Source organism: Alosa alosa, chromosome 1 (genome assembly GCF_017589495.1).
Source record: "Alosa alosa isolate M-15738 ecotype Scorff River chromosome 1, AALO_Geno_1.1, whole genome shotgun sequence".
NCBI classification, from domain to species: Eukaryota; Metazoa; Chordata; class Actinopteri; order Clupeiformes; family Clupeidae; genus Alosa; species Alosa alosa.
The window spans coordinates 6,500,518-6,511,423 of NC_063189.1; the positions used below are offsets into that span (position 1 = coordinate 6,500,518).

At 41.6% G+C, this 10,906-nt stretch overlaps 1 protein-coding gene across 2 annotated transcripts in view; it reads left to right on the plus strand.

The window, feature by feature from the left end:
* Nucleotides 1-237: 237 nt before the first annotated feature.
* The window catches only part of si:dkey-27h10.2, a 12,309-nt gene continuing 1,640 nt past the window's right edge, over nt 238-10,906 (plus strand). The window contains exons 1-9 of one of the 2 annotated variants that reach the window (XM_048258238.1): nt 238-315; nt 1,246-1,521; nt 2,535-2,570; nt 2,713-2,754; nt 3,025-3,104; nt 3,311-3,407; nt 3,704-3,799; nt 5,350-5,556; nt 6,018-6,099. In XM_048258238.1, the coding sequence (XP_048114195.1) occupies nt 264-315; nt 1,246-1,521; nt 2,535-2,570; nt 2,713-2,754; nt 3,025-3,104; nt 3,311-3,407; nt 3,704-3,799; nt 5,350-5,556; nt 6,018-6,070 (939 nt within the window). In that variant the 5' untranslated portion in view covers nt 238-263 and the 3' untranslated portion in view covers nt 6,071-6,099. The remainder of the gene's footprint in view (nt 316-1,245; nt 1,522-2,534; nt 2,571-2,712; nt 2,755-3,024; nt 3,105-3,310; nt 3,408-3,703; nt 3,800-5,349; nt 5,557-6,017; nt 6,100-10,906) is intronic. The other variant, XM_048258245.1, reaches the window with a different exon arrangement.

A 10,906-nucleotide genomic window follows, 5' to 3' on the forward strand; every position in this document is an offset into this window, starting at 1 on the left:
TTGACAATCAATTATTTAACCTAAATACGTTATACAACATACTGTTTGTCTGACTTAAAACAGCTGACCATTTTGTAGAGCACATTGTGCCCATTTTAGCCTAGTAAAATTGCTTTGCAATGAGGCAATGTGTGTAATTTCCTGTCTTGAACAACGTGTCTCTTAACATCCTCTTTTTTTGCGGTTTTGTCGTCCTTCAGAAGATAAAAGGCAGTTCGGTTCTCAGTTTGTCCCTGAGCTATAACATTCTCTTTACACCCCAGATGAAAAGCATGGAGAGACTATGGGCCCAATGCTTGTGGCTGCTTCTGCTGGGTATGTGACTGCACTATTGACACTCCTGAAGCACACTCTGACGCCTGATGTGTGAGAGTGTGCATGCATACATGTGTTCATGTGGTGTGCTTAAAGTGTTGACATGAGAAGGCTTTCAACTCTATGAATTTAAATTGTAAACTGACTGACTAATTAAATTTCAAAATAAGAATATTTATTATAAGATTTAGGATTAGTTGTAGAATGTGCTACTACAGTTGTAGTATCTAAATTTGCATCAGTGTGAATCTAAACTGCATAATGTGAACTGTACTGCAACTTAGCCTGGATTCACAGATCATTGTGGTTTTTTTTCACTTGTCACCATCATGTTACATTTCCTGTTGCAGGTCTAATCCCCTGTGTCTAATGAATTATCTTTTTTTTTATATTTTCTTTTCTAATAGTGCTCATCATCCTAACTATATTAGAGAATAACTACCATATCATTTGTCAATTGGCTACATACTGCACTATGTAGCGATTGAGGGGATGTTCTGTATGCAGCTCTAGTGTGTGCATTGGTTATGATAGCAGATCATTCATAGACATTGTTATTGGTATAGGTAAACAATATTCACAGTTTGCCCTTAAGGTGCAGTCTTTGATGATATTCATTGCATTATTAAATTGGAAAAGAACTAAGAAACATCAGTTACTAACAACCTACTGTATATACAGCAGCATACATTATTTTGTATTAATGTCCATTAATTACCAGTACTGGTGACAGGGGTGCTGCTAGAGGTGGGGTGGGGTGGGGTGGGGGGGGGGTAAGGATCATTCTAAGAGCCCAGTACTGACAAGGGGGGTCCAGATTTATTGTCCGTCATAGGGCCCAAATGATCTAGCAGTGCCCCTGACGGGTGACTTGCAGTATAATATACTAAAAGCAATGTTTCCTGCTCATGCCACTCCTATGCATGACAGGTGTGCTGGTCAACATAGAATGTGAAACCCTTTCACTGGGCAATTCGACTGCAGACAGTGTTAACAACACCTTCAACAGCACCACCAGTGCGTCTGGTGCAGTGCCTGGGATCACCACAACCCCACTGCCGTCAGGAAACCATACAGAAAACAGCAGCACTCTCACTAGCTCTGTGACTAGCGTGCCAGCCACCACACCTCCGAGCAACACCACCACTGACACTGATCGGGGCAATACCACCAGAGAGGTTGACAAGACAGCTACACCCACAAGAGGTCAGTCCCTAGAGACAGATCTGAAGCACTGATACTGTACAATATCACATAACATGCAGTACAATGTAAAGTGTGTACGGGTCATTGACAAATAACGTGTTTTCAAAATAATCTTTAAAGAATGAACAGAATGCATGTTTTTGAAGTTGGAAGACTGGAAGACAAGTCTTAATGGCTGTGCAAAATTTACAGGGGATTTAATTAATTTCTAGACTGTATTTGCAATTTCACCACCCAGAAAATGTCAGGTGGCGCAACCAAAAGTTTCTAAAAAAAACACACTTGTTTATTTTTTATTTTTTTGGTAAGTACGAGTGCTTAACACATTATTTTGTAGTTGACCTTGGTATTAAAAGTAACTTATGAATACTTTATTGTAAAGGGTGGGTATTTTGGTTTTCCCACTTTACATTTAAAATGTGAATAAATACTTTACAAATTTAAAAAGTATATTGTTTAATAGAAAAATTAGGTACAACACATTTTTCAACCATTTCTTCACTTTAATCCACTATTTATTTGTGTAAATTAGTATTTTACCAGGTTGCACCACCTGACGATCCGGTTGCGGCACCTGACTTTTACTACTAATTTCAAATTATACAGGCATCTTCTTGGTCACCTATATAACCTTTTGGGTTTGTTAGCAAGTGCATCCATTAAATGTTCCAATACAATAAAAGTTTTCTATTAAAGTTTAACGTCATCAGGGTGATGAAACAGAGTATGCATTAACTGGGACAAGGTGACAGCTCAGGCCTTCTGTTCCTCTCAGTTTATATGAATAAAGGAAGATTTTTCCATCATAATTTGTCAGCTTATTCTGTCAAAAAAAATTGTGAGAAAATCAGATCATGAATTTAAAATTGTGAATCGTATACCGAATCATGAGTTCAGTGTATCGGTACATCCCTACAAATTTCATACTAATAGTTTCTATTAATATGTGATTTAAAATAATGTGTGTAGTTGGTTTAATTTGTGCACATGTTTTTCTTGAATCCCAATTTAAGTGACCAAGGACACTCACTCAGCGACCACAAGAGCAGGTACAGCACTTTGTAGTCATAGTTGTACTGTATGCACCACAGACACTTTGAAGTAGAGGAATCTATCACTGTAACAACATGCCTGGTAGCCAGTACTCAACACCAGAGTAATATGATATCATACAACTTATTTACTTTGCAGTGGCAACTGCGAGCCAGCCATATCAAGAAGGTAACAAAGCAGGTAAATGATTCAAAGCAGTAAATCATGTGACACCCAAACACTGATACCACCAGTAGGCTGCTTTTCCTAAGCATTAGCTAAACATGTTCATTTATGTATGCTAATGCCAGTAGCCATGAAGTATGTACACATCAAATGCATCATGACGTGCAACTCTAACCCTGACACTACCCTAAAGTAAAGGGTTAACACAACAAGTGAGAGATGTGTCAATTGTTTTATTGCATAGTACAATTTAAAACTGATTAACTAAGAGGATTTCCCCCATAGGATATATCATTTTGATAATCATCATTATAACTGCAATCCTCCTTGTGATTTATTGTTGCTTCAAAAAGAACAAAAAAAGGGTAAGGTCCAATACTTTTTGTTTAGAATATACAGAAAAATGAATAACTCCTTAACCTCCAGAAAATCTCAGAGAGCATTTAACAGAATGTTACCGGTGCATACCTGACTGTAGCTCAATGGTATTATTCTTTCTGGAACTTTTAACTGTATGATTGTCCAGCCGCAGTGACTGTTATTGTGCTGATGTTGTGTCTTTGACCATCAGAGATACTCTATTGACCTGCGCAATAAGCATGAGGACGCTGTGATCCCGCTCAGCACAGTGGAGGCTGATGCTGTGTTTGATACTACGCCTGAGAAAGGTGCTCGTTGTGTCAGTCTATATGAAATGGTTAACTTCAGTCATTTGTGTGATGTATATTTTTTTGCATGACATCTCTTATGTATGGCCTGTGTCACTCCTGTTTAACTATTTAACACTGCATTTGTGGTACCTGTAAATTCTTCAGCCATCATTATGCCATTAAGATAGATCACTTCAGCTAGTACATCTACATTCTACATTTCATTTCTAAGCATAATTGAAGAGCACAATTGGCTTCATGGGACTTTTGCCATCCTGTAATGAATTGATGTGTTTCTCTGCATTTACCTGTAGAGATGGGGACCTTCACTGCCCAAGAAGCAGGTGCGGCCTCTCCAGAAGCTGCGGCCTTGGCTCCTGAGCCTACAGGGGAACCAGAACCTGCGAAGGGTAGGACTCTCTCCAGCACTCTCCAGCACCTTTTTAAGGAACAACTCCAAATGACAAAAAAAAACATTTATGTGTTTTCCACCATGTCCATTTCAGTATCCTAAGAAGTTCTCCGATTTGTTGTGTACGTGTACAGTGTTGCATCACTATGTGTCATCCTATCATAAATGCAATAAATGGATTTAAAAAATAGGGAAGAAATACATGAATACATGAACATTGTCATGTATTCTTATCAAAAATATTCCATATTTTTCATATTTTATCTCATAAACTCTTGCAGGAAGTTGTGATATTATGTAGATTTGGACAGATACTTGGTCCTCCACCATACATGGTGCACACAGCTCAACACCCAAGATGGAAGCAGATTAAAAACAAAATGTATCTTCTAATTTCCTTCCATTTTTCATGGGAATAGTTGATGCGTACTTCCTGTCAATACTGTCATACTTTATCTGTCAATCGCAATGCATGTTTCATCAGTTGCGGTGTAAAAGGAAACTATCACTCTCAAAATAGACTGGATGTATGAGGCTTTAAAAAAAAAAACCAGCTTCACACTAGTACACTCAGCAGCACAACACAGCTCAAGAGCTGAACACGGGCCCCTGTGCATGCAGTACAGTTGATGACCACTGGATGGCCTCAGCGTCAGGGAGGAGGCAGGACAGGCGCTATGAGTCCCAATATAATATTAAGCTTGTTAAGTCAAATTCGTGAAGAAAGTGTTGCCAAAGCATACAGTATCTAGAACTCAAACTTAACATCATAGACTAAGTCTATTATACAGTGTAAAGACATTTGTGTCATTTGAAGACATTGTGTCCATACCATTTGTATATGCCCATCACAACACTTCCTGAGGCTGAGGCAGGGTCACCAGGCGAGCCTTTCCTCTTCCCTGCTATTACATACATGCATCAGCCATGTCTAAACACCAGTGCCTGCTAGCTAACTATACATTAGCACTAATTAGAGATCCCAGGCATCTGTGGCGTTCCCATCTATGTAATGAGTGTGGAGTGGGGTGTAGACTCATGTGCACGCTGCACAGACTCATGTGCACGCTGCTGTGCTGGTGTGTTCAAACACATAGCTCAGACACAGCAGAGGCCGAGGGGGTCAGTGCGTCTGGAGGGGCCCCCTTGCTCTCTTCACCTCCTCTGCTCGTAACATGTCTGTGGCCACCCTAAGGCCATGGGGAAAGCACAGGTTTCCCACAAGCTCCAGGTGTGTCAGGCCCATAACCACTAATCTCAATTGTCTGCCTCTGGGAGTGTGTGAATGTGAGAAAGGGGCCGTGAAAGAGAAAACAGTTAACTTTTACTTGGCCAAAACTAGATTGTGGGAGGAATGCAGCTGTCGGAAATCTTCTGGGGTTTAATCATGCGACTAATAAACACCTACCAGTAAAAGCAGAACAAGACTGACACAACTAGAAGACAGTGGTACCACACTATGCTTCTAAACAATATGTTTAAATTGTTGGGTCGGTAGTTAGTTAAATGTGTAGTTAAATGGCCATCATGTTTTTTTTTTCTCTCCAGGGGAGCCTGTGGCAGGAGAGGAGAAGGTCACTGAGGCCAAAGTCTCCGGCTCCCAGGAGCCACTGACCGTTGATCAGAAGCCTGAGAAGATGGAGGTGGTGGATCTTACTGACGGAGAGCCCACCGTCTCCACCAAAACCTCTGTGGAGTCTCTGGAGGACCAGCTCAATGACAACAACAGCAACAACTACTGCACTAGAGCTAATGGTCAGTGCCGTTTACCCCCTAACGTCTTCAGATTATTCTTAAAGTAATAGTAAAGTAGTATGGTGGATTTTTTAGTAACCTAAATCCTCAGCAAATACTTTCTGTCCTCTGTGTGCGCATACTGTATTCATTAGAAACATGGTCATGGACCAGGGGAACATGGACTACAGCCACTTATGTATCTGTGTTGTAAAACAGTTAGAGTCCAGCTCCCGTGGCTCTGTTGCGTGGCGTTAACTCTGTACCGGTCATGGGTTGATGCCAAAGGAAAACTCTCATACTTGTAGAATTCATGCCTTTCTGGTGTTTTAGTCTGAGCTAAATGAATACCTCGTGTGTAACTGAAATCTGCTACAGAACTAGTCCACACTTGTATTCAGTACAATATAAATGTGGTATACTCTGTCTACTTCTCTTTGCCAATCTCCTTTTCTCTTTCCAACCCTCTTGCTGTGCTGTAGGGAGAGGTTTTAAGGGCAGTGTTTATGAGATCCTTCAGAGCGACCCATTTTAGGAAACGCTGGCCTCCCAAACCTGACCACAGTAAGTCTAAACGTCCCCTTCCCCAACCACTTTACCATCCTCACAGCCCAGCAGATCTCCTGAGGTCATCAAGGTGCCAAGTTACGTCTCCTCACTTATGTTTGTATAAATAGGTGGCCATAACAGCACATCCTCTGATATTACTGCATATTAACATGTGGTCAGACAGTATACATGGCACTTGGCCACATCAGTCTCCCTGCAGGAGATTCAACATTATCTCCTATCCCACACAGTAGCTATATGGATTTTCACTGAAGCATAGTTTTGTGGTGTGAAAATAGAACTGCAAGGTCAGACTACTAAACTCATCTTTTATTTACCACCAGAAAAGAAAGAGGGATGGGGAAATGAGTTATTTTATGGTAAAGGAGTGGAAAATAAGCTAGTGCACATCGAGGAAAAAAGAGGGAAAAATCATTTCCTCTTGTCACCACTCATAGAGCTTTCAAGACTGGGGCCTCTCCTCCTGTCATCAGGCACTTGAGGGAGGTACCTCGTCTTGGGGTCCTCTCATTCACTGTTGCTTGCCCAGTACCTTCGGCTCACACCTGGGAGCCTTTGAGCAGTGTGGATGGGCCCCTGACCCCCCGCATGAGGAATTCTGGATGCCCCTAGGGGCCGCTGAAAAGCTCTGATCCACAGCTATGCGTTAGCTGACAAATGTCTGTGTGTACAAATAGAGCGCAATTAAAAAGATGCTAGCAGGACAGTAGAAGTGGACACAGCGATGAGACATGTCCCCCATGAGAGACTGCTTGGCTCTTCTCTCATCTAAGCATGCGCATGTGTCAGATCTCAGCTCTCTCTGAGCTGTGTGAGAAAAGGTGTTCCATCTTTAGCACCAGACACCCTAACACCCCAGGCACAGGTGCACATTTCACTCAGAAAGATCCTCAAAAAGACAAATCTGTCATTTAAATAGTTCTGTCTGTGGTACCACCCCTCTGTACCCCCCCGCAGGGATGACCTATGGCTTCTGCTTGCATACTTTCCTTTCACAGTGCTGGCAGTGTGTGGAGCAGACAGAAAGCTGCATAACACGTCTCATAGTAGAGGCTTCGGTGTTCCTCCTCTGTATAACTTTTCTCAGAGTGCTTCGGTAGTTATACTATAGTTATTGATGCCCTTATATACATTAACCTGAGTAGCAGGGAAGCTCTGATTATGTTTGTGTTCACATCGCAATGATCTACACTTTGGCTCATTTTAGGGTTGACTTACTCCATATACCACAGACCACAGTGTTTGGTTTAAAGTAAATCAGAAATGCTATAGTGTAGGGTGGTTAAAAGTAAATCAGAAATGCTATAGTGTAGGGTGGGCTGCATGAAATGCTGTACACAAAGTAATTGTCCCTACAATCGATTGATGTAAGTCACTTTGGACAAAAGTGCTAGCTAAACACATAAATAAATAAACAGACCTTAGATTCATTTTCAGTAATGTGGTTGAATTCATAACTTGATATCAGAAAATATTACAGTACACTTATATGACCTAGACTCTGTTGTTAAAATGTGGATATATTATTTACAGAGAAGAGCATGGTGTCATTTTTATACCCTGAAGTGAAACTGGATAGTCATTACTGAACACTATTAATACTACTTTTAAAAAAAACAAAATGCAACAGTGTTTTCAGATATGGATGTGGTTTTCTGTTAAACAATGAGGTCTTTATGTAATTCACTCGCATGCAAGTGTTTTGTCTTGCAATGTCCAGAAATTAACAATGGACCTGAGGAAAGAGTAAAGGCTGAGGGAATGAACCAGAGATGAGTAGAGAGATACGATGTCAGGAGGGCAAGTCGGGGAAGGAAGATCTGCATCTGGTTGTGCAGTTGTTTTAGTGCTGAGCTGGAGGAATGAACTTGAGAGTGCCACCCCTCCCCTTCCTCTTTGTCAGTGCACAGGCTAGGGAGACAGTAGTGCGGCCCATCAAACAAACCCCAATCAGCCCAGGGCTGTACCGCCATTACATACCGTGTCATTTTTCTAATGAGCACTGTCCACTTGTCATGTCCACCAGTAAGTGGAAAACCATTTCCACCTCTGTCCCCCAGCCCTTTGAGTTAGTGGGAAGAGGAAGGTATGACCATGGATGACAGTGTCATAAATACATAGGGAGTAATAACAGACATCCACGCTCAGTCCAGCATACCTGCCACTGGAGAGTCCTCCCAGGGGGGAGCAGAGCTAATAATTAAACAGACCTATATCAAACGGTCTAACCCAGAGCAGGACACCTCAGGGTTGCTGATGGAACAACATGTCTGCCCTTACACATAGAGATGCTTTGTGCACATGAAAGGCTTTATCTTTTTAACAGCATAGCCAGCCATACTCTTACACCTAAAACTTGGACTAAAGTGTCCATGGCTATTTGACATGTTTGGTACAGTAGGTCCTGGAAAATGTAAAACAACACTTATGCAACATCCTCTTTTGACATCTGCCACATCACTTCAGATGAAACCATTAAGAGAAGTAATTTTAATCTATGACATCCCCCTCCCCCCACACACACACCAAAAAAAAGCACAGAAAAAAGTATTGAGACATGAAAGCAGTAGGCGTGTTGTTAATGACAGTGAGTGTGAATGAGCTTCCTGAGTGCTGAGTTTGATGTGGTGACATGTGTGGTGGTCATTTCACCTGGGCCCTGGAGGGAGGGTCTGCTCAGAAGCCTGGCTGACACATGCACAGCTGAACCAGCTGCTAGCAGCCTTGCAGAGGCCTGTCTACCTGCCACACATGACCACAGAGAGAAGTGGCCAGCTGCATTCACAGTGCTTAGCTGGGTTAACAAAACTGGGACTCTTTTGATGTCATGATGTGGTGGTGTTTGCCATTTTAATACAGTAATTGCTGGTTAAGTGAATTTAGTTCATCTGATTTCTCAGGAACTTAGTTGCATCATGAACAGGAAATGTGTTATGAAATCTCTTTCTTAACTTACATATTTTAGCTTAGAGCTATAGTACAATTCCATTTACAACATCATGATTTTCACACCCTGTGTTACAGTAAAGAGTCCAGTAGTCTCCTGATGTAAAACAAAACCACACAATGAGTGTAAAGCGATTTTCATGTCATGTGAGGTAGGAGCGTGAGTGTATCTGTTTTTGGCCATCTTAATATAATAACTAAGATGATGAGTACTCCTAATCAGAAGACATGCCATTTGTTGGGAAGTTACAAGTATGTTCACACAACCTGTCAACAGCTTTTCAGAAAGGTGACATTTTATATGCAGAGGAACATCCATCACTGGCTACATTCATTTGCCTCATAAACCTTCTGTGCGTTTTGGTTTGGTTCTCTGTTTTAGAGGCTGTGTATGTATAGCATGAGGATGATACTTGATAGGTGCCCTGCAGAGAGCCATTGGTTTATAGTCAACCTGTGAGTTGGAAGGCAGAAAGAATGCCCTTTTCCTCTAAAGATCTCCATCCATGCACTTCTCTACCTCTCTCTCTCTCTCTCTCTCTCTCTCTCTCTCTCTCTCTCTCTCTCTCTCTCTCTCTCTCTCTCTCTCTCTCTCTCTCTCTCTCTCCTAGCTGTCCATCCATTTAGCTTTCCTTTTATACCTCAGCCTTTCCTGGGCATCCTTTGCTCCAAGTGCACATTTAGAGCAGCTAAATCTGTATGAACAAGTGGCAAGTTTACGCACAGGTCATGTACAGTGGCAGTTATTCCTGCACTGTAGATAAACATTGTGCTGACCTTCCTGTATTTTAGTGTGTGTGTGTGTTGTCAATTGTGTGTGTGTGTGCCACCTCACGTCCTCTGTGACCTGCTCACAACCTATGGCTTTTGTGTGCTGCTTTTCACTTTGTTTTCCGAAGAATGATTCAGTATTCTCTGTATGGCTGGCCACAGTAAGGGCGGTGGTGTGGTTTATTTAGTTTACAGCTTCTTGGCACATAACCTGTTTAAAAAGACTTCCTGTTACAGAAACAGTAACTAGCCATTCCATTCATGCCTCTTGTAATGAATAAAACATTTGATCGACATCTTTCACTAATACAGATAAGATCTTAATGATAGTCCAAGTCCAAGGATGGTATGCTTCCTTGTTTGTACAATATGAAAGAAAATGTTGACATGAAACAGACACGTTTCTTGGGTGTTATTATGGGAAGAGCCTAATTGGTCTGAGAACTGATGGCGTGGTCTTAATTTTTACACCTTAAAAGCGCTCTAAGTGATGTTGGATACCGTCACTTCTGTTGACGTTCAAACAAACAAATCAGAGAGCTAGCTCGCTACTCCCTCCCCCTCCCTCCCATGCAATCCAAACTCTCCTAAACAGGCATTTTGTCTGTGATTGGCTGGGACAGTTTGTTATGTTTTTATGGGTCCAGGCTGGACCAGGATGTTTTTGTTGCCATTGTTGGACCCTGGGCTGTCCACAGAGACCGAGTTTTTTTTAATTGATTCAGGGTACAGGTAGCTAGCGGATGGTGAGGGTATGATTGCTGTATGTGACAATAAATGTTTAGCTTAGAAACCACGTAACATCGCTTAGAGCGCCACCATTTGGGGAATCACGCTCATTATCCACCTCCCCACATCATTCAGCTCACAACATGTAAAAATTAAGCAAACTGATAGATCATCTGGGGGATATTTATATGTACAACACAATAACATGTCATTGCTACTAAGGTTTTACATGCCTGTGATGTCCAGAAACTAACTAACAGGGTGAATTCTGCCCGTGAACAAGCACACTATTCTAATCTAATACTGAGAGCCATTAAGCAGCAGTACTCTTTCACTCTTGCTGCTCCAATTGTGA